This window comes from Callithrix jacchus, chromosome 13 (assembly GCF_049354715.1).
Source record: "Callithrix jacchus isolate 240 chromosome 13, calJac240_pri, whole genome shotgun sequence".
Lineage (NCBI taxonomy): Eukaryota > Metazoa > Chordata > Mammalia > Primates > Cebidae > Callithrix > Callithrix jacchus.
Genome location: NC_133514.1, coordinates 6824991 through 6848925, shown reverse-complemented (window position 1 = coordinate 6848925; position 23935 = coordinate 6824991). Strand labels below are relative to the sequence as shown.

Below are 23935 nucleotides of genomic sequence, written 5' to 3'. Positions count from 1 at the left end.
ATTAGTCTGGGTCTCCCTTGAAATACTTATCAATTAAGAATGCATAAAATATTTAGAAGAGTGAATGTTACGTGTCCTTTTAGTGGGAAAAGGGTTTCATCTCTCATCCAAAGAGATAAAACTCTCAGAATGAAAAGAAACAAGGCCTAAGGACTCAAAATGTTATTATATTTTTGGGAAAACAATCTTAATTTCTGTAATACTACAAAAAAATCAAAGTAAAGGCTCAGTTATATAAACATTATTAATTAGATCCGATCCTCTACCTCATATCTCTTTCTCAGTGCCACTTTCTTACTGGGGTATTTCCTGACAACCGAATATAAAACTGCCCTCCCTTCCAATTGCTATCAAAAATATGATTTTCTCTTGCTTTATTTTTCTCCGTAGCATTTAAAATCAGCTGACCTCCTATGAATTTTATTTATTTTTTATTGTCCTTCTTCTCTCTGCATGCCTCAAACATACTGAGGGCGATATTGCTTTCCTAGTGCCTGGAAGAATATTTCATACATGATATACATTCAATAAATATTTGTTGAATGAATGAATGACATGACATGACACAATGTCGGCTTCCTTAATTCATGTCACTACTAATCTGAGTTAGCTATAATCATTCTTAAGAATTCCCCGGGGAGTAACGCCATTTCAATTTCAATTTATATTGTTCCACAGTATTTCCTTAGCTTCCAAGCTTGTTCCAATTCCATAGACAGGACCATTCCCAAGGGCTTTGGGTAGAAGATCATTTTGTGTTCACAACATTCCATTTTATGTCTGTCTTCTTCCTCCCTACCTCCCACTCCAAAATACACATGCCTACCATTGAGGTGGCTGTGGTGAACACTAGTCAGGCTGAAATACAGATGAGTCACTGCGGAGCAGCTGGCCCAGCGCAGGTCAGATAGGGCGAGGTCACCAACGCAGTCACAGGCTGCTCTGGCTTCAGCCGCGGCTTCCCGTTGAGTTTCAATGTCATAGGACCGTTTTTAAAGACCCCATTTAATTCTGTATTCACCTGGACTCCAGCAGTTCCCTCTGTGTCACAACCCTGGAGGGATAAGTTATGTGTCAGGGAGGATTCCGGAAAGGAAACGGCGTGAGATCCTAGACAAAGGCAGAGTTAGGACTCAGTTTCCATCTTGGCCATAAGCCTCTCTCTGCCCATTTTTAGATGGCCTCATTGTTACCTTCTCCGTGGGGCTCCTGCAAGAATTCAGGGAAATAGCACATTAAAATGCCCAGTGCTTAGTGTTAAATAATTGTTAGTTCACTTGCTTCCCAGGCTGAACATTAATTACAATATGTGTGTGCGTCACAAAAGGAAACAAAAATAACTTTAAATTATTAGGTCTTTTAACATTTCAATCCATTTAAAATCAAATGGAAGTAAATATTGGCAGGATACCTCCTATCTACACACTTGTTCTTTGTTATGATGGAATCATCGAGACTCAACAATCAAGAGTAAGTCTTCAGAAATGAAAGAATAAAACCTCGAAGTCCAAAGTTATACTATGTACAGAGTTTAAGATATGACATGTAAGTCAACATCAACAGCAAAAACATGCTTTGCTCCTTCCGAAGACTCTTTTCATACAGCTTCAGCTATTCACATGAATTCTATCATGGAAGGCACTTTTAGGTTTGAATGAATGTGAATATCATGCATTGGTAGTGCACCAATGCCTAGTAAACTAAAACTGTTCATAATCATAACTTTGAGACTCTTTTTAGAAGCTAATTACCAGTACAAAGAAGAGAAATAAACGAAGTTAGACTGAGAAACAGCCAATAATTTACTAGAAAGAAAAGATAATGTCATATGACTTTTATATTGTTAAAATCATTTTATTATTTTCTACACACACAGGCGCATACATGTAGGTAAATTGTGTCTATAAATTTATATTATATATCGTATATATGATATATAATGCATTATATTTTGTATTACGATGTTATATATATATATATATAAAAAAAATTGGAAGAACTGATTTTAAAATCCAATCTGCATAAATCCTAAATTTTATATTTAAATACAGTTATAGAACCATTATTTTGAATTATATCCACTTTACAGGAATGTAATATACTTTGATTTGAATGACTCAGATGTGCTTTTGCCAGAAAATGTATAATACCTGTGTGTGTTCTTGAGTGTAGACATAAAAATCCTAATTTAAAAAAAAATAATGCAGTGCCCAGAGTCTGAAAGAAAAAGGGGATGACGAAGATGCTGAGCAGCCATCCCTCGCAATGTCTGGAAATAACTGTAATGCATGTAATTTAGTCTTTGTATTTCATAGTTCGCTTGTGTTCACTTGTTTTATTTCAGTCTTTGAATCTTATGCTTTGAGTGTGAGGCTCTCTACTTATAATTATTTCTACTACAATCCACCTCCTCAAGGTAATTTCCCCTTTTTCTGTGTGCCGCTAATAGCATGAATATTGTTGAGTTTCTTTAATTCTAAAGCACACCATCTCTCTGGGCTGGGACAGCATCTGCTGCCCACAGGCCCAAGATGTCCCCAGAGCTGGTCTGCACCCAGTTCGCACAGGGTTCTGACCCCAGCACCAGTGGCCCTTTGGATGCTCTCAGTCTGGCCAGTATGGGGAAACCCGGTCTCTACTAAAAATACACACACACAGCCAAAAAGCCAGGCATGGTGGTGGGTGCTTGTAATACCAGCTACTCAGGAGGCTTAGGCAGGAGAATTGCTTGAACCCAGGAGGTGGAGGTTGCAGTGAGCTGAGATTGCCCCACTGCACTCCATCCTGGATGACACAGTGAGACTCTGTCTCAAAGAAAAAAAAAAAAAATGAGAGACTTTGTCTCACTTCTGCTCCTAAGCTAGTTAATGGGACAGCTGTTGCCCACATTCTGGGTTCCTCAGAGATGCACACCCCACCACCCGGTGCTCCATCCCACCATTGCGTACCAGCTGCAGAGAGGAGGGCCCTCTGCATGGTGACCAACATGCTAGTGTCTCCCTGTGCCCCATCTGTGGCCTCCGTACCATACCTAGGGTGCGAGGCTTTCCTGTGCTGGCTTGGTAAACCTGGAAGCTTCAGGCATAACATTATAATGACAATGCAGGAGAGAGAAGCACCTCCATGAACAAGATGTTAAATATAATTACTCTTAGATACCATGGGGACATTTTTTAAAAATTAATTCTTCATGGGAGAAGTAAATCTGAGCTTGAGGGCTGCTATGTCCAGGGTGGTACAATCCCCAACACATTACAAGCCCAGAGTGCGATACATCCAGGATGGTAAACGCCCAGGGTGGTACGCCTCCAGGGTGATACTTGGCTAGAGTGCTACACAGCCAGGGTGGTATATGCCTAGGGTGGTATGTGTCCAGGGTGCTATGCGTCCAGGATGGCAAACCCCCAGGGTGATACATGGCTAGAGTGCTACACATCCAGGGTGGTATATGCATAGGGTGGTATGTGTCCAGGGTGCTATGCGTCCAGGATGGCAAACCCCCAGGGTGATACATGGCTAGATTGCTACACATCCAGGGTGGTATATGCCTAGGGTGGTATGTGTCCAGGGTGCTATGCGTCCAGGGTGGCAAACCCCCAGGGTGATACGTGGCTAGAGTGCTAGGTGGCCAGGGTGGTAAATGCTCAGGGTGGTACACATCCAGGGTGCTACATGTCTAGGGTGGTAAGCAGCCAAGGTGGTACACACCCAGGGTGGTAAGCAGCCAGGATGGTACACGTACAGTACTATGCATCCAGGGTGGTACACATCCAGAGTGGTACACAGCCAGGGTGGTACGCCCCTAGGGTGGTATGCATTCAGGCAGGAGCCTCTGTCCTGGAACTGGCCTGTGCTTACTCTTATCTATTTGTCGGTTTATATTTTTCATGAAGACAACGTAACACTGGTTGTGTTTTTGAACCAGCCTCATACTGTCCGCCTTACAACCGTGATGTTCGTGTCATTTGCATTACGTGTGTTTATTGGTGTGTCTGTTTCATTTTATCACCTTGCTGTTTGCTTCGTATTTGTGATTGATTTTCCTTTTCCCCCTTCTTTTTATGGTTTCCTTTTGGTTAATTAGCTGTAACATTTGTCTTTGCTATTTTAGTGGTGACGTTAGAGTTTATAGTGCTCTACCATAATCTACTGTGCTGTTATACTGATGCTTTTTATTTTTAATATGTTATACTACTTTACCTTCTTCTTCCCCCCCCGCCCCCCCCCACAAGATGGAGTTTCACTCTTGTTACCCAGGCTGGAGTGCAATGGCGCGATCTCGGCTCACCGCAGCCTCTGCCTCCTGGGTTCAGGCAATTCTCCTGCCTCAGCCTCCTGAGTAGCTGGGATTACAGGCACGCGCCACCATGCCCAGCTAATTTTTTGTATTTTTAGTAGAGATGGGGTTTCTCCATGTTGACCAGGATGGTCTCGATCTCTGGACCTGGTGATCCACCCGCCTCGGCCTCCCAAAGTGCAGGGATTACAGGCGTGAGCCACCGCGCCCAGCCCTACTTTACCTTCTATATAGTAAAGATACAGGGATATCCTTTCCTTTCTTCTTACCCAGCTCCTCTGGTATTTCTGTCACTTCTGCATGTGTTAGAATCCCTAAATACATATTATTTGGCTTTAAAAAGCTCATAATATTTTAAACAGACTTTAAAAATAAAATCTATTTTATATTTCCCCATGCAGGTCTCATTCCTAGTACTTGGCCTCTCTTACTCTGCTGTTTCCTTCAGCCGCAGTGACCCATTTTAACGTTCCTTGTAGTATGGGCCTGCTAGTGATGGACTTTCAGTTTTCACATGTCTGAACTTGTTTCTATATCCTGCGATTCTGCAAAATATTTTTGCCGCATAAATGTATTAGATTGACAGTTGCTTTGCTTATTCCTCATTTCAGTACTTTCTAAAAGTTGCTCAGTCTCTCCTTGGTTTCTTTCTTTCTGAAGATACGTCAGCCAGCACCTTTATCTTTGTCTCTCTGCACAGAGCCTTATTCCCTCCCCCACTACTGTGGTGGCTTTGAAGACATTTTTCTTCATTGCTGTATCTAGGCAACTTGATTTTGACGTGTGTGATATAGTGCTCTTCGGGTTCTTTGCATTTTGCACTTACTGAACCTCTTGTACTTACGAGTTCACTATTTTAGTAAATTTTGAAATTTTTAGGTAATTGGCTTTCTTTTTTCTGTTTTTCTCCTACCCTTTGTGTTCCCTGCCTTCAGTGACTTTAATTACACATATATGTCTGCTTGGAGAGGTCCCAGAATTCGGGGATTCTCTGTGCCCTTGGTGTTGTTTTTGTTTGGAAATCTTTATCTTCAGTTCTTTGTTCCATTTTAAATGCTTTCTCTTGTTATGTCTGCATGTTGGTTAATCTTACTTTCTGCTATGTCTGTTCTGCCTTTAATAACATCCATAGATTTTTAAATCTCAGATGGTTTTAACTCTAAATTTTCAATCTGGGTCTCTTTTTTTTTCTTTTTCTTTTTTTTTCTTTAACATTTCCATGTCTCTAGTAATGTGTTGCATCATCACCTGCTTGAGAACAGGAATACAATGGTAATCCAAGTTTTAATGCTGGTGTCCACTGATTGAAGTTCTGTTTGGTTTCTGGCTCAGTTTTCATTGATCAAGTTTTCTTCTTCTGACTTTTTTGCATGCTTCGTCATTTTTGACTGGATGCCAGACATCGTGAATCTCAGTTTGACAGATGCTGAATATTTTTGTATTCCCGTAAATATTCTTGAGCATTCTTTGGGGTTTGGTTGAATATTTTTGGAACACTTTGATCCTTATAGATACTAATTCTTAAGACCGGATGTCAGGTGAGGCATGAAAGATGTTGTTTCTTTCTTACTAGTAAGCTTGATTTGAATTTAACTATCCTTGCCATAGTTTTGTGGAAATTTGTATATGGATTAATTTTTTTAGTTTTTAAAAGGGCACAGGACCGACAACTATTACCTTTCATTTAGTGAAATTAGGACAATGTCTCCCTTTAACTTGAAGATGTAGGACCACATGGGGAATAACTAGTGAAGTCAAAATGTAAGACCATAAGATTGTTTCTAATTCACACTAGCAAATATGCATTATGCTTCTCAAAAGCCATTTACACAGTCAAAATCATCTTGCAACAGCATTTTTATTTGCTCAATTGTCAGAGCTTCTAATGTCTTCCACGTGCTATTCAAAATCTTTTGCACATCCAGCCTGTGGATTTCAAATCCATTTGCCAACTAGTCGTTTACCTTGTTTTGACTTTGCTGCAGTCTTTCCTGCAGTGTTTCTGCTATTATATGAATTTACCTGGAGAGCTTAAAATATTTTTTTAAAAAAACTACATTATAATTGTGCCCTCAGTTCTGCCTAAGAGAACGTCATAATTCTCCCAAATCTATATATCCCTGTTATTATAACGAAACCCCCTCGCGAACACTATGGATCTAATGACACTTTATCATCATCTCTTTTGATGTTAGCCACATTTTCATATGAAAGAGTTTTTTGTCGTGCTTGCAAGTAGGGAGTCTGAATCCATCATATGCAAGTCCTACCACCAATTCTTACCAGTTATGTGTCACAGAAGTTACTTAAGCTCTCTGCAGCATGATGTTTTTTTTTTTGAGACGGAGTTTCGCTCTTGTTACCCAGGCTGGAGTGCAATGGCGCAATTTCGGCTCACCACAACCTCCGCCTCCTGGGTTCAGGCAATTCTCCTGCCTCAGCCTCCTGAGTAGCTGGGATTACAGGCACGTGCCACCGTGCCCAGCTAATTTTTTGTATTTTTAGTAGAGACGGGTTTTCACCATGTTGACCAGGATGGTCTCGATCTCTTGACCTCGTGATCCACCTGCCTTGGCCTCCCAAAGTGCTGGGATTACAGGCTTGAGCTACCGCGCCCGGCCCACTGATATACATTCTTAATAAATATAAAATACGTAGAACAGTGTCTAGCACATATTATGTGTTGTGTAAGTATTTCCAGTTATTATTATAAGGCAGGGATAATGAGGTAGCCTTAATACTGCTAAATGAAAACCTGGGATATCCTTCTCCTTTATCTCCTTTACAACTATGCTAGCATTTAACGATAATCTTGACTCTGATACACTTTTAGAAACATTGTTTCTGAAATTGGGTTGTGTTAAAATCTCTGTATACTTTGAAATTGTATCATTTCCCTAAAATTTGCATGGTGCTTTAGAATTGGGAAAATCAATTAAAAAGTACTGACAAGTGTGGAACGCTTAACCTGCACCAAGTGCCCTGCTGTTTCACTTGTGCTATCTTTTCAAAATTTTCTATTGTAAATCCATGAGTAACCTTTACTTTTCACTCCCCTTTTCAAGACGTGGAAACTAAGATCTAAGTAATTGGTCCAACATCACAAAATCAGTTTCTGGAGCAGAAACCCAAGTCTGACTGATGCCAAATCTGATGACTGTAACTCACTGTGCTGTATCCTTTCTGTAAATGCTTACGACTACTGCTTCCCCTACAGAGAAAAAAAAAAAAGTTTCCTTTTTTATTTGGCCAAACCTTACCCTTTTCCACCTTTGAGTATATTTACAACTCACTTCCTCATTTATTTCTTCTCAGGCAGTTCCTGTTACTTCCCATAGCAATGCTTTCTATAAGGTCCTCCTCTTGCACTGTCATTCCTCATCCTGGAGAATGAAACTTTTTAAAAATAGAAGGCTTTCAGTGATTATCATGACTGCCACCTCCTGGGAGGTCCTCATTGCTTTTGTCGTAAATACTTTCTCAGCACTTTCTCCTCTTACAGATTGGCCTGTATTCGGAGAGCCAGTAAAGAGAATAAATGTCAGGTTTCCAGAATTGAAAATCTTATTTTTGTGATGTGATCCTGATAATTATATAGCCAGATTTTTCTATTCCCAAAGCCAGGAGAGTGGAGTGAAGAACTTTCATCAACAAACAGTCCAAAGCAAACACATCTGATATTGTGGGTTTACATAGCAAGTGCACATAATGAGGGTAGAGTTATATTTCTTTTCTTTTCTTTCTTTTTTTTTTTTTTTTTTTTTTTTTTGAGATGGAGTTTCGCTCTTGTTACCCAGGCTGGAGTGCAATGGTGTGATCTCGGCTCACTGCAACCTCCTGAGTAGCTGGGATTACAGGCACGTGCCACCATGTCCAGCTAGTATTTTTTTTTTTTTTTGTATTTTTAGTAGAGATGGGGTTTCACCATGTTGACCAGGATTGTCTCGATCTCTTGACCTCATGAGCCACCTGCCTTGGCCTCCCAAAGTGCTGGGATTACAGGCTTGAGCCACCGCGCCCATCCTGGAGTTATATTTTCTTAAGCTACCAGGACATACTAGAGAGGCAAAGTGTAACGAAGTTGAGAGAAATCCCAAGGGACACAGATTCCAAATGAATGCACCTCATCAAAGTCCACTGACTGTACAGCTGCCGCTCCTTTGATGACTTTCAAACTCCTTTTCCATAGCCTTGTCCCATGTAGTAATGCATATTAACATTGTATTTCACTGTAGCCTCATGTTTTCACCTTTCTTTTGGAAAGATACTTAATATGGCATCCACTTAATCATCGAAACAGCTGAGTTAAAGGTTTGACGTGGTAGCCCCATTAAGTCACTCAATTGTGACCATAGGTACTTGCCAAATTAAGTGTTAGAAGGAGATTTTCATGTGCATGTTTAGAATGGCAGGCAGTATTTCAGGTTTTAAGCCCTGGTGTGCAGACTTGGCTTTATAAATTGATGGAAACCTGCCATGAGAGGAGAGAATTGCGCCCAGAGCTCTTTCAAGAAAACCTTTCACACCACCAAGTGTCTGGGTTGGGCACACAGTTCCCATCACCTAAATCAGAATTGCTTTCTTGAAGCATCTGTGGGAAAGCATGCAAATGGCTCAGGAAATAAAGAGAATTAGAAGTAGAGTTTATGTCAACTCCGTAAGTATTTACTGAATTCTTAATGTGCTTTCATTACTTGTGGGAGTCACAAACAGACAGGATAATCTTCAGAAAAGCTGGTTAAAAATACAGTTAAAATGAAATTGGCAGAAATGAAATTGGATTGAACTGACTTCGCTTTTAAATTAGTTTTGCTCAACCACTGAATCACCAAATGTTGGCAATTTTCGCATCTGTGTCTTAAATCTTTGCACAGACCTACAAACGATTCCATCACTATTTTTCAATTTATAAGTATTGTGATTTTTTAAAATAAACTTTCTGATGGATTTATAATACTATGTGCAATTTGCATTTGTTAGCGTTTGCAACTGGAAAACATATTCTAATTTATTCTTAATTATTTTTATTTGTTGATATTGTTCACATTAAAATTTAACTTTTTAAAAAGAAAATGTATTAAAGGTAAAAGTCCCAATCCCTACACCATAAATTGATAACTGTGTCACCAGCCAGCAACTTTAAACCATATATGGTAGATTTAATCATTTTTTCCCATTTGCTAAGTTATTTTGCTTTTAAAATCCTTAAATTAATTTTAAGCCTCTGATACTTATTTACATTTTCTTGCCAAGTGCAGAAATAAAGTGACTTAAATTATGCATTACTTACTGATTTATTTTTTCTAAAATGATTTATTGTCCAACTGAATTTTGAAAAACTTTCTTTTTTTCTGTTCCCACTAAGCTCATGAGCTATGTGTATTACAGTTATTGCATATATGTATAGGATAATTTATGATCTACTTTATAATATCTTAACATTGATATGCGATGATAAGAAGATTCAAGCCCAACCTGGAATGATCCAGGGCCCTTCGAGCTATCAACAGCTGTTTACAATAAAGTGTCCTGGAGTCTTAAAGAACAGATATTTGGAGACCTGTTATCTAATTCAATCTTCACATCCTTCCTCTGTAAAATAAATACTGATGGGAAAACAATTTCAGTCCATAAACAGAGCTGATCCATGTAAAAGAAAAGACCTAAAGACCATTCTCCTTTCCATTAGAATCCTTGTCAGTTGAATATGAGAATCTCCTTAAGAAGGATTCTGAAAAGAAGTATTTGTAAACACCCATCTTAATGCTTTGCACCTTGCAAAGACTGTGTCTGATTTGTGTTTTTCAATTTCTTTTATAATTAAGTGTCACGATGTTAAAGTAAAGACAAAATCTGCAGACAAGGACAAGAAGGAAAACCGTTAAAGTGGTCTAAGGTGCCCAGAAATAGACGTCCTCTTTATCCTCTGACTCTTTGGACCGTTGCATGGAGCTGACGGCTATTGCCATTATAGCAAGTCTTCACTTCTTGTGCTTGGCGGGTTCTTGGAAACTGTAGCTCTAAGCAAATCAACATAAGAAAAAAACAATTTTCCCATAGTCTAATTGGTATAAACCAGAGTAAAGTTCCTATATTTCTGGTCAGACAAAACATTGCCAAAATTCTAAATATTCAAGATCGAAGCACTTGAAATATCAAACACTGAAATAGATCCGAGCTGTGCATTCATTTGAGAAAGATTAATAAAAGCAAGCAAAATAACAATTTATCCAATTATTCCAGTTTTGGGTTGTGGGTGGTCAGGGCTGTCTCAGCAGCTCAGGATAACAGGTGGGGTGGGCACCAACCCTGGACAGGACACCCTGCCATGGCGGGGACACACACACACACAAACACACACCACACACTTACATTGGGACCCTGGGCACATACCAGTGAACTTATCATGCACATTGTTGGGATATGGAGGAAACTGGAGAAACCTCATGCAGACATGGAAAGAACAGGCAGTGGCTCTGGTCAGAAATCTTACTTTTCTCATCAATGTTATGATGCAATGGTGGTGATGGTAACGGTGCCCTTTGTGCACCTGCTGTGAAATAAAAGCCTGCAACTGCACCTGGACAAGGATCCTTTACATCAGATACAACAACTGAAAATGCGATTTCATCGAAAGAACAGGCACACTCTCCATTGAGGTCTACTTTTTTCTTTGACATTTGCTACTTCTAACATCGGCCTTAATTTTTCCCTGCTAAAAATATCTTTTCGAAATTGATGAAATAGAATGGAATAAATATTTTTCATATTCAGTTTTATGGGAGTAGCTATCTGTCGAAAGTTAGAAGTGATGGGTGTTTACACATATTTCTTTTCAGAATCCTTCTTGGGGAAATTCTTGTATTTATTAATGATATTTTTCCTTAGAAAATGTATGAGTCAGTACATTTCTACCATGCTGGAAAATACCATTGCACATTACAGTGATAACAATTTTGGAGGACTTCATTTCTCTCAAAATTTACTAAATACGCTGTGGATAATAAAGTGTGAGGCTTGTCCATAACAGCAGTATCTTGAGATATCACGATATCCTCCATCTCCACATCTTGTCCCACTGGAAGGTCTTCAGGGACAATGACAAGTATGGAGCTGCCATATCCTAGAATAACAATGGCTCCTTCTGAAATTCTTCCTGAAGGACCTGACTAAGGTTGTTTTACAGTTAAATTATTATTATTTTTTTTTTGAGTAGAAGAAACATCCTCTGAAATAATGATAAAATTATAATAAATACAAAAAACAGTAACAGCTGTTCATTATTATCATCAAACATGTAATAAACCGAATTGTATGTGCTACACTTTCGTATGACTGGCAGCTCAGGTGGCTTGTTTCCATCAGGGTCCCCACACACATGTGAGTTGTACTTGGTGCTACCACAGTATGACGGCTACAGCATCACTAGGCCGTAAGCTCCTGGGACTGGCATCGTGTATGAGACCTATCATTGAGCGGTCGTTATGCAGCTCACAACCATTTATTCCTGTAGAATGTTCTGTTGATCTTTCAGCACAATAATTAATTACATTTTTCATACCAAAGCTGATTGAAAAAAGTAATTTTATGCTTTTTTAACAGAAAAAAAATAGTTGCACAGACTAAGTGCCATTTTCAGAGTGGTCCATTTGGATTTTTCCATGCGTGGTATTGACTGGTCATTGTGGTTATCTTTGGCAGGCTAATTTGATAGATTGTCATCGATAACCCTTGTCTTTGGGGAACAATTTTCTGGACACCTTCTATTAGAAAATGTTTTTTTGTTTGTTTTTTGTTTTTTTTTTGTTTTGACAAAGTCTCACTCTGTCACTAGGTTGGAGTGCAGTGTTGCGATCTCGGCTCACTGCAATCTCCGCCTCCCAGGTTCAGGCATTTCTCCTGCCTCAGCCTCCCGAGTAGCTGGGATTACAGGCACATGCCACCTCACCCAGCTAATTTTTGTATTTTTACAAAAATTAGTAGAGATGAGGTTTCACCATGTTGGCCAGGACTGTCTCAATCTCCTGACCTTGTGATCTGCCCAGCTCGGCCTTCCAAAGTGCTGGGATTACAGGCGTGAGCCTCTGTGCCTGGCTGCCTTCTAAGAAGAATTATTAGTAACAGTTAACGATGATAATAATGACCCTAAGAAGACATGAGGATTTATTAATTTTGAATATCCCTAGACTATAACAACACCCAACATATGTTTGTCCACACATTCCCCTTCTCTGTCGATCACTCTGCTTCTCTCTTTCCATTTACGGTGGCTATTTAACCTGTGTCTTTGACCTTAAGAGCTCGCGGCTCAGCGGACAGACAGGCATTCTGAGTTATAATCCGAAGGGCTGCCCGGACAAAATGGAAAGTTTTTCTTCCTTACAGATGTCATTTGTAATGTACTATAAACAGCACGCATTTTTGCTTTAGGGATAGTGAATGTGGAAATAAATACAGAATTTTCTTATTGAAAAAGACAACACAAATTATTGTAGATAATGTTGAACTGTTTTCTGTTGTGTTTTTAAACTGATTTTTGCAGACTGCTCTCATAAAAATTAAAAACTAGAACTGAGCACACTTTGACTGTGTAAATGGAGATTTCCTAAATATGTCAATAATAATAATATCTAAGCAGTAGCATTTATTTCCTAAGTGTTTCTACATAGCTCAGTTTGTACTTATGTAGTGTCATGATAAATGAAAATTCTTTTAAAAAAAAAACTGAGATTCCTTCCCCAGATTCTAGAAAAGTTCTAAATATTTCTCAGTTTAAAAACTAAGAAAACAAAAAATACTGTGCTACGTTATACCAATGCATTAATATACATCCCCTTGCCCATGCAAAGACAGCAGATACAGACATAAAATGGCTTCTGTTCAGTTGGAAATGCATTTTTATTTGGAAATATTTTTTATTTCCCTGCTAGTAATTTCCATAGCTTATTCAAATACTAAATAAGAACGGCTAATTTACTGATTACATACTAAATTTAAACCATAAATAAGGAGACAGTAGCTGACAATCATGACTTTTGTCCATTCAACTGAATGATGCACCACTTCAGTTCAACATCATGTTCTCTGAGTACGGAATGGAGTTTCAAATCGATTGATTTAGACAGAGAATCATATCAAGGAAAATGTGAGAGGGTCACAAAAGAACAGAATCAATATCCCATTATTGAAATTGTCAATGAAAAGAGTCAAACTGTAAAATATTTAAAAACATTTATTCTGAGCCAAAAATGAGTGACCAGGGGCCCATGACACAGCTTTCAGGAGACCCTGAGAACAGCTGTCCAAGGTGACTGGGCCCCAACTTAATTTTATACACTGTTGGGAGACATAAGACATCCATCAAGACACATGATACATACATTGGTCTTGTCTGAAAAGTGGGAGCTTCCAGGTCATAGGTAGAGTCAAAGCGTTTTGTTTGTTTGTTTGCTTTTTTTAATACTGGAAACTAATTGAAAGAGTTAAGTTATTGTTTAAGACCTGGAATCAGAAGAAAGGAATGTCTGGGTTATGATAAAGGGTTATGGAGACCAATGTTTTATCATGCATGTGAAGCCTCCAGGTAGCAGGCTTCCAAAAATAGATTGCCAATGTTTCTTTTCAGAGTTAAGGAGCCTGTTCTACCAGTAATTCTAAAAGGGAAGAGGGTACAATGAGGCAGGTCTGGCTCACCCATACCACTATGGCTTGAACTAGTTTTTCAGGTTAACTCAACAAGTTTTTCAGGAATGACCCTGGCTGAGAGGAGGTTCCATTCAGATGGCTGAGGGCTTTGAATTTTATTCTTGGTTTACAAAATGCAAGTGAATTGAGTATTTGTGTTATCAAAACTTAGCACTGAAACTTACTTTTGAATCAGATGCTATAAATGGACAGAACCTGGCTGCTGGCCTGGGATATAGTGATAAAATCTTTTTTTTATACATTGATGAATCCATGCATGAGATTTCTAGTTTTTATTGAATTCGATTGTTTATCCATCAAACCTTAATTGTACATTGCATAATGATATGTATCAGACACCATACCAGTCTTGGATGCATAAAAATAAATAGGGTTTATGAGTATTCACTCTTGCGGTATTATCTGATATTATTGTTTTAGATTTCTATTGTCTACTGTGTGATCTGGTTGCTCGCTATATGAGCATGTAGAATTTCATCGCTAGAAAAATATAATCTAGGCATCATCTGGAACACCAAATACAAACAGGAGTATTTTTCTCTCTTAACAAAATGCATTTATTTGTACTTTATAAAACTGTTTATAAAAGTATTAGGCTGCAGATATTCTAAAATCAGAAGCCATTTTCTCAGTTTAGTTTTAGGAACAATTAATATTTTTCTGATGCCAGAGATTTTCTCATTTTAATCATCCAAAGATGGTGCCTGTTTTGTGGTATAAATGGCTCTCCATAGAAAATTTAACGTGGTTTTTTTCTCCTTTTTTTTCCCCTCTTTCCAATAGTTTTACCTAGTCACACTTGTGGAAATCCTGGAGAAATTCTGAAAGGAGTTCTCCATGGAACAAGATTCAACATAGGAGACAAAATCCGGTACAGCTGCCTCTCTGGCTACATCTTGGAAGGTCATGCTATCCTGACCTGCATCGTTAGCCCAGGAAACGGTGCATCGTGGGACTTCCCAGCTCCCTTTTGCAGAGGTACAGTACAACAAGGGGGCTGGGGCAGGGCAATGGCTTTGGAGCCGCTTTTAGAAATGTTTCCACTTAAATGAATAGAGGACAGGTGAGGCTGACTTGTACTTCTGCTCCTGAAAGCAATATTACATGTTAATAATAGGTAAGAAATAACATGTAATATGTAGCAATAGCATTTAGTACTACATGTTATTTGTATGTAAGGAATAACATGTAATATGTAATAACATGTAATAATACTCGTATGTTAAACACCATGATTGGACTACATAAAGTCAATAGCAAGTTTACAACTTGTGATCTGGTTTGGCTGTGTCCTCACCCAAATCTCACCTTGAACTGTAATTCCCACAATTCTCATATGTCGTGGGAGGAACCTAGTAGAAGGTAACTGAATCAGGGGGGCAAGTATTTCCTGTGCCGTTCTCATCATAGTAAGTCAGTCTCGTGAGCTCTGACGGTGTTAATATGAGGAGTTCCCCTGCATGAACTCTCTCTTTACCTGTGGCCATCCATGTAAGACAAGGCTTGTTCCTCCTTGCATTTTGCCATAATTGTGAGGCTTTTCAAGCCACTTGGAACTATAACTCTATTGAACCTCTTTCTTTCATAAATTGTCCAGGTTAAGGTATATCTTTTATCAGCATTGTGACAATGAATTAATACAATAAATTGGTACTAAGAGTGGGGCACTCCTGAAAAGATACCCAAAGATGTGGAAGTGACTTTGGAACTGGGTAACAGACAGAGGTTGGAACAGTTTGGAGGGCTCAGAAGAAGACAGGAAAATGTGGGAGTGTTTGGAACTCTCTAGGAACTTGTTGAATAGCTCTGAGGAAAATGCTGATAATGATATGGACAATGAAATTCAGGCTGAGGTGGTCTCAGATGGAGATGAGGGACTTGTTGGGAACTGGACCAGAGATGACTCTTGTTATGTTTTAGCAAAGAGACTGCTGGCATTTTGCCTCTGCCCAAGAGAGTTGTGGAACTTTTAACTTCAGAGAGATGATTTGAGGTATCTGGTGGAAGAAATTTCTAAGCAGCAAAGCATTCAAGAGGTGACTTGGGTGCTGTAAAGACGTTCAGTTTTACAAGGAAAGCAGAGCATAAAAGTTCATGAACTTTGGAGCCTGACAATGTAGTAGAAAAGAAAATCCCATTTTCCAAGAAGAAATTCAAGCCAACTGCAGAAATTTGTGTAAGTAACAAGAAGCCAAGCATTAATCCTCAACACAATGAAGAAAATGTCTCCAGGGCAGGTCAGAGGTGTTCATGGCAGCCCCTCCCATCACAGGTCCAGTGGCCTAGGAGGAAAAAGTGGTTTTGTGGCTTGGCCAAGGGTTACCATGCTGTGTACAGCCTAGGAACTTGGTGCCCTGCATCCCAGCCACTTCACCTGTGGCTGAAAGGAGCAACAGAGATCTCAGGCTGTGACTTCAGAGGATGCAACCCTCAAGCCATAGCAGCTTTCACTTGGTGTTGAGCCTGTGAGTGTGTAGAATTTAAAAATTGGGGTTTGGGGACCACTGCCTAGATTTCAGAGGATGTATAGAAATGCCTGGATGTCCAGATACATGTTTGCTACAGGGGAGGGGCCCTCATGTAGAAGCTTTGCTAAGGCACTATAGAAGGGACATGTGGGCTTGGAGCCACCCCCATGCCACAGAGTCCCTACTGGGCCACTGCTTAGAGGAGCTGTGAGAATAGGGCCACCATTCTCCAGATGCCAGAGTGGTAGATCCACTGACAGCTTGCACCATGCAGCTGGAAAAGCTGCAGTCCCTCAACACCAGCCCATGAAAGCAGCCAGGAGGGAAGCTGTACCCTGAAAAGTCACAGGGGTAGAGCTGCCCAAGACCATAGGAAACCACTTCTTGCATCATCATGACCTGGATATGAGACACAAAGTCAAAAGAGATCGTTTTGCAGCTCTAAGATTTGACTGCCCCGCTGGATTTTGTATGTGCACAGGACCTGTAGACCCTTTGTCTTGGCCAATTTCTCCCATTTGAAATGGCTATATTTACCCAATGCCTGTACCTGCATTATGTCTAGGAAGTAGCTAACTTGTTTTTGATTTTATAGGCTCATAAGAGGAAGGGATTTGCCTTGTCTTGGATAAGACTTTGGAATATGGACTTTTGAGTTAATGCTGAAATGAGTTAAGACTTTTGGGGACTGTTGGGAAGGCATGGTTGGTTTTGAAATATGAGGACATGAGATTTGGGAGGGGCCAGGGGTGGAATGATATGGTTTGGCTCTGCCCCAACCCCAAATCTCATCTTGAATTACAACTCCCACAATTTCCACATGTTCTGGGAGGAAGCCCATGGGAAATAATTGAATTATGGAGGCAGGTCTTTCCCATGCTCTTCTTGTGATAGTGAATAAGTCTCATGAGATCTAATGGTTTTAAAAATGGGAATTTCCCTGCCCTGAGAAGTTTCACAAGCTCTCTTTCCCTGGTGCCATCCATGTAAAACCTGACTTGCTTCTCCTTGCCTTCCACCATGATTATGAGTCTTCCACACTAAACCTCTTTATTTTGTAAATCACCGAGTCTCGGCTATGTCACTTTCACCAGCATAAAACAGACTAATACAACTTGTTATTATATCCCCCCAATATCCGAAGTTGTTTCAATTCTGTTTTTCAGTCTTTATGGATTTCTGCCTATTTTCATCATGTCTTGTAGGATTCGAAGATGTGATGCCAGTGTTTATGTTCTTCTAGGCCTGGTGACTCCTTTTTATTAAAAATGACAAATATTCCTTGATCATTTAATGTGTATCTTTTAAGAACTCTTTAACACTCTCAGTCTTCTTAGATAAGGTGATCGTAGGTTAGTGTTCTCTTCCAAGTGTTCATTGTCACATTTCAGGGCAAGGTGACAATTCCTTAACCTGGAGCACTGCAATTTTCACATTTTCCAAAAAAATTATTTTACTATTCCAGTGACTTTAGGAAAGAGCATGCTTCAACTCCTAGGTTTTGGCTTTCCTAGGAAAAACTTATCTTTTGAGTACAAAAATAAAGTGTAGCAAATATTTTATTTGGCATCATAATGAGATGCCAAAAATTGTGCTAAACACTTCGCTTGGATTATACCATTTAACTCTCAACAACCCACTGATGTAATAATTATTAACACTCATTTAAGAGGTAAAGAAATAGAGTTTTAATTTCCAAATGTTCCTGAGATAGTAAATGTTAAGACTGAAACACAGGTCTGGCTTTTAATCTAGGCTTGTAATCATGCCAACTCACAGCCTCCACTGCAAGTCATTATGTGACATTATATTATTTCCTTCGGTATGCTTTTATCTTATTCTTTGCTAGTTACTGCATATTTGCCTATTTTTCGTAAAATATTATAGTCTTATGAGATATCCCTGATGCTCATTATATTCATAATGTCTTATTACTATTACTGCTGCCACCACCACTACCCCAGAAGCTAGTATGTATTGTCCAGTTATTATAAGCCAGACACTACTTTAGCAAATTAATCTTCGTAAGTAGGCATTTTATTGAAGACTCATATTATAGGGAAATCTGGACATCAGGTAGGAAAAGTAACTTGCCCAGGCTGTTCCTGCTAATAGATGTTAGAGTTGGGATTAATCATATTCAAATTAGTCCTCTGTCCTGGAGAAATTCATCTGATGACTACTTCCTACTATGAATGTCCATTATTTCTCCTAAAATGCTCATTTTCTCTGCATGTACCTGAAGTTTATCATGTCCCTCTTCACTTTTTTAATTGTTATTAATTACTTTTCATCTTTATATTTTCAAAACAGTGGTGGCCTCAAAATCTAAACTGTGTCCCATTTCCCTTCCTTTCCGCAGATTTTCCTCAACTAATCTCATTTAAGAGCAGTGCCACGGGACATCCTAAATATATTCTTTCTTCTTCCTTATTTCTGCCATTCTCACTCTCAGAAAAAGAAAATCCAAGTGACTGTGGCATTGGCTCAGCAGCATACCACACCATGCCAAATTCCAAACTTTAGCTCGGGGATTTTCACCACCACAAAGTCTCCCTGTCATTTCCCTACAGCCACAAATCTTACTCATTTGTCAAGTTCAAACTTAAGTCCAAATTGTAGTTTAACATTGCAACCCCTTACAATTTCTCTAAGGGATAAAAGTCCCTTGGTGTCTCACATAGCATTCATTTGATTCGTGTTTTATATTTTGACATAATGTCTTAAAGGTGTTAGCTTGTAACGTTCCAGGACATTAAGATACCACCATTAAAACTGTGAGGTGCAGTATCCTTAGTTCCTTGTGACGTTAAAACTTAGCTTAAACCATTGGCATTTCCCTTTATTGTTAATGCTTTTCTGCTCACATATCCTCCAGTGGTTTTCTTCTTAATTGGAGAAGAAATTTCCATAATCATACATGTAGTCAAAGTTGGCATAACATTCAGCTAACCGTCTTTCTATGCTGCCACCTATGTTTTAAATTCCAGTGAGATCAGTGTGCTTTCATCACAGGAAGCATTATTCTTCTGTATTATAGATTATTAAATTTATATTTAAATTTTGCTTTTTTCCATATATGGTCTAGTATTATTTCAAAGGGCATTCAATTACATATCATTATTTTCTGAAACAAATGTGAATGATGCAGCACATTTTCTCATGGATTTGGATAACTAGAGTATAAAGAAAAATATTGATCTAATTCTTAGAAATGTATAAATGTGACATATCTATGAGAGACATAAGTTTTAGCCAAATAGAGTGAGATAATTCACATGAATGAAATGAGCATATATTCTGCTTCTCCAACATTCTGTTAATACTTATTTATTTGCAGAAATTGGTTGAAGCTTTAGCTTTCGTTACAGGGTTCCTGAGAGTAGCACGACCGTCTCCTTCAACAGTGCCCTTGGCCAGTGTTATAAAAGTTTGTATTCTATTCCAGTTGGCAAGATTTTACCTGAATAATGACACCTAAATGTATTACATATGTAGTCATGATGCTCTTTAAAGAGAAAGTTGTAACTGGTATATTTAATTACTAGAAAGTAATTAGTACAGAATTAAATGAGAGGTCAGTCAGCTTTGCTTTAAACTGTGTCCCTTAAAAAGGAAGGAAACAAGCATCAAATTGACATTTAAAATGAGACCTCTAATTTTCTTTTTCTGGAGAGGTAATCTGTCAGATTTTATTTATTTATTTGTTAGACGTTCAACTTAACATCTGTATGTTTCTTAATTCACCTTATTTATTGTATATTATTGCCATGCTCTGCCAGTCCTTAAAAGGATTTACTGTTTCATTTCTTATGGGTATGATGTCTGTCTAGGGGGAAAATATGAAAAAAGAAAGAAGCAATCAGATAGTTTCAATGAAAAATGCTTTTGTCTCTTGATTTAAATGCCTTCTTAATTTGCTTTATGTTTCCCATACTTCATTTATTAAGTCATAAATTATTAAATCATAAGGTAGAGCCTAGGATAGAGTATAAATTACTTTGGGCTCCAGGACATTACGGGGAAATAGAGTATCGAATCCAGAACAAAAGTGTTCTTCCTGATTGGAAAACATGAACGATGGTCCACTGTCTTTGGATTTTGGATAGAGACATGCAAGAAGGTAGAAAGGAAGTGAGTAAATATTCGAATGCAGAAAATCCTCCTCCCTGAGAAAGCTAACATCTGATCCAAAACACTCCCCAGGGAGGGGGTGCATTTCTTCACAGGAGCTTACATGCCAAGCGAAGTTACAGTCTCATCATCTTTTACGGCCTCTCTTGCATCCCCTGGACTCCATTGCTCCAATTCTGAATCTTATTTTTGTGAGTATCTTACCCTGATCTTACCCAGGCTGCCTCATTCTACCTATGCAATCACTGAGGCATCAGGCCATTTGAACCCAGCCGGGTCTAACCTAGCCCAGTTCTACTTCAGACAGTGATTCATGCTCCCTCTCACCTGAACACCACCTTTTTACGTGCTTTTATTTATTCTATGATGGAACACTTTGTTTTAGCAAACTTTACTTAAAACAATTGTCAGCAGCATTGCGGAGCTGAGATCCCTGACGTCAGACTCTGGAAGTTCCCAATCACAGGCTGTCATAAACGACGTATGTTTGTGATGCCGTGCTTCACAGAGCGGCCTGCAGCTGCATCCTATGTGCAAATCCAAGGGACCACCATGGAAGTCCTCTGGCAGTCACATTTACACAATGTCTCCTTGGGAACATGCTGAGCCCCATAAATGCTAGATCCTGCTTGTGCCTCAAAGAACCTTAAGAAATGGGCAGGGCAGGGAAAATATGTTTATTTCTGCAATAAAAAATTAAAGTCTCAAACTGAGTTGACCTCCGATTTAAATTTATAGCTTAGACATTTTAACAAGTCAGCTACAGTGTTGGTGATCTCATCCCACCTTCACTAAAATTTAAGTCAAGTAACATATGAACATGGTTAAAGAATTTAATAATAAAGAATGTTTTACTACAAAAAGAAAACTTCCATCAGCATATCCATGCCCTTACGCCACAGACTCAGTAACATTTAACTGTTTCTGGTTTTTGGTCATTATTGTCTTTTATCTAATGTGTTTAAAGTATTCTTTTTACTTTATCCATTGTAAACTTTATCATTTGACACCTTGATATGAGTACTAATATGTTACATCACTTCTGCTTCCTGTGTCTTGGTTACTGTCCATTATATTTATGAATTGGAATAATGCAATTGATCTTTTATGCTACATTTCTTTAATTTTTGGTAGCATCTCTTGTCTTTCCACTTAGTAAGCTGTTAATATCCTACTGTTTCTAGTGTATCTTCTCTCCTGTTTTGGCCTCTGTATTCTCTCAGTTGCATTAGTGCCTTTGTAATATCAAATATGTTAGCATTTATAATTTATTAAATAATAAGGAAGTCCTCTTTAATTTATCTAAAGGCTGCTTGTAAAAGTTGAAAAGCAGTAAGCGTTCATATTTTGAAAACTGCGTGAATATTGCTCACCGCAGAGCCAAGCATGTGCCTGTCATTAGACTTCCTCTTCTGTGATTCCAACATCACAGTCCCTAACATCACTCAGCCCAGAGTGCAGATGAGCACTGGGTTTCCCTCAGCGATTCATAATGAAGTTGTAATTACCTTTGTTTCACATTTGGACCGGGCATTCATATTCTGCTTGTTTCATTAGTGCAGTATTAATGCGCTCACACGGAAGTATTCTTTGCTCGTGTTAAATTCAGAATGAGTCTCAGTGATGGGTAGTTGGTTCGGATAAATTTTTGGCCAGTGGTGAGTTGGAGATGGCCATCTTCTGCATCTGGCTTCCATGAAGGTCTCCGGCCTGCTCCATCCTGTTGGCTGAAAGGGAAGAAGTTTAGTTGTGATGGGCAGGTCCTGTGCACATGAGTCTTCATCTCCTGCACATCCGCTGCACTGGCTGAAACTCAGCCACGTGGCCACGTTTCACTGTAAAGAAAGCCAGGAAATGGAAGCATTTGTGAGCTCAGGAAGAAGGCAGACACAGATTTGGTGAAAGACTGTCCCATCTTTGCCACACTGCTATTTATTGTCGTAAAATTTTGAAGGATCCTTATTTTTCTTTTGCTTAGTGGCACTCTAGCTTTCATCAGCATAATCCAGATAGTTTCTGCTTCTTACCCATTTGCATTCTTGCTCTGAATGAGCTCTATTCTTTCTGAAGGCTACTGATTTGTTTCTCTAACTTAGACATAATTAATCTGTGGAATACAGTCATTTTCTGTGATTCCTAAAGTTTCTAGTTGTCTGTTCCCTCAGTAAGTTGTCATTTCGTCACAGGTTTCAGTCACCCCCTTGCCTTCATTTCCCCCAAATCTACCATTTTCCTCTCCCTGAGGGTTCTAGAATGGTTTCTAGGACTTTTGCAAAGCAGTCCCTCAGAGGCTTCCCTTTACCTGCACCCTCAACAAGCACTATGTTTCCTGAAATCTTCCTGTGCCTCAGTTTCACCTCACATGTTTTCTACAAAATCCTGCTTTGGAAGGAAGTGGTTAAACCTGAGCGTGGCTGCTCATGTCCTTGTCTGCATCCACAAGGATGGATGTATTAGCTCAGGACAAAATTGTACGGAGAGAACATGTCCTCCTGTAATCTTTATGGCACCGCGTCATTAAGTATATTATTCACTTCTGCTGCATTAGAGGGGTGTTTAATAACACTTCTCCTCCTTGCCTGAGATCTGAAACAAATAAGGCATAAGCAAGTGAATAGTGAGACATAGACCAAACTAAATCTGTACCTTTATTCCCAATAAAAATGCTATTGGAATATGCATATTTATTCTATATACATTCATATACGTGTGTGCATATACATGTTCCCATATATATTCATGAATACAAATCTATATAAATACATATTTATATTACCTATAAATATATATTTATATTACATATATATTCTTCCCAGGCATGCATCAAAAGAGAAAAGGGACAGGTGAAGAGGGTTTAAAGAGAGGAGGTACATGTTAGAAGTCACTTGAGGGGATCAGGATGAGATGTAGCAGGAGGATGATTCCCGGTGCACCTGCTCAGGAGCTAATCCCACCTGGAGCATCTGCACTCTGTTGAGGACGATGCTGGGGCCTGGGTGGAGGGGAGCTGAGATTCAGCTGCCACATGCACAACCAACAAAAACCTGCTCCTTGGTATTTAGAGCAGCGCTCTAAATACCATATAACATATAATACAACCCATGATGGGAGCCACAGAGGAAATTAAAAATCCCCAGATGCTACCTGGAAAAAGTGAAATGAAACAGGTGAAATACACTGTAATGATGGATTTTGTCAAAATAATACATCCAAAAGATTGTAATTTTAATGCAGAATTAATGTAAACTATGAAGTATTTTGCTTTTTAAAAGATGCTAATTTCAAAATCTGCTGTGTATTTGAGTTATGCCATTCCACAATACTGACTAGC

At 39.0% G+C, this 23935-nt stretch overlaps 1 protein-coding gene across 3 annotated transcripts in view; it reads left to right on the top strand.

Annotated features, from left to right (window-relative positions):
- The window catches only part of CSMD1 (CUB and Sushi multiple domains 1), a 2142320-nt gene that overhangs the window by 1003549 nt on the left and 1114836 nt on the right, over positions 1–23935 (top strand). For all 3 annotated transcript variants that reach the window (XM_035269622.3, XM_017963591.4, XM_008979004.5), the window contains exon 4: positions 14786–14980. In XM_035269622.3, the coding sequence (XP_035125513.3) occupies positions 14786–14980 (195 nt within the window). The remainder of the gene's footprint in view (positions 1–14785; positions 14981–23935) is intronic.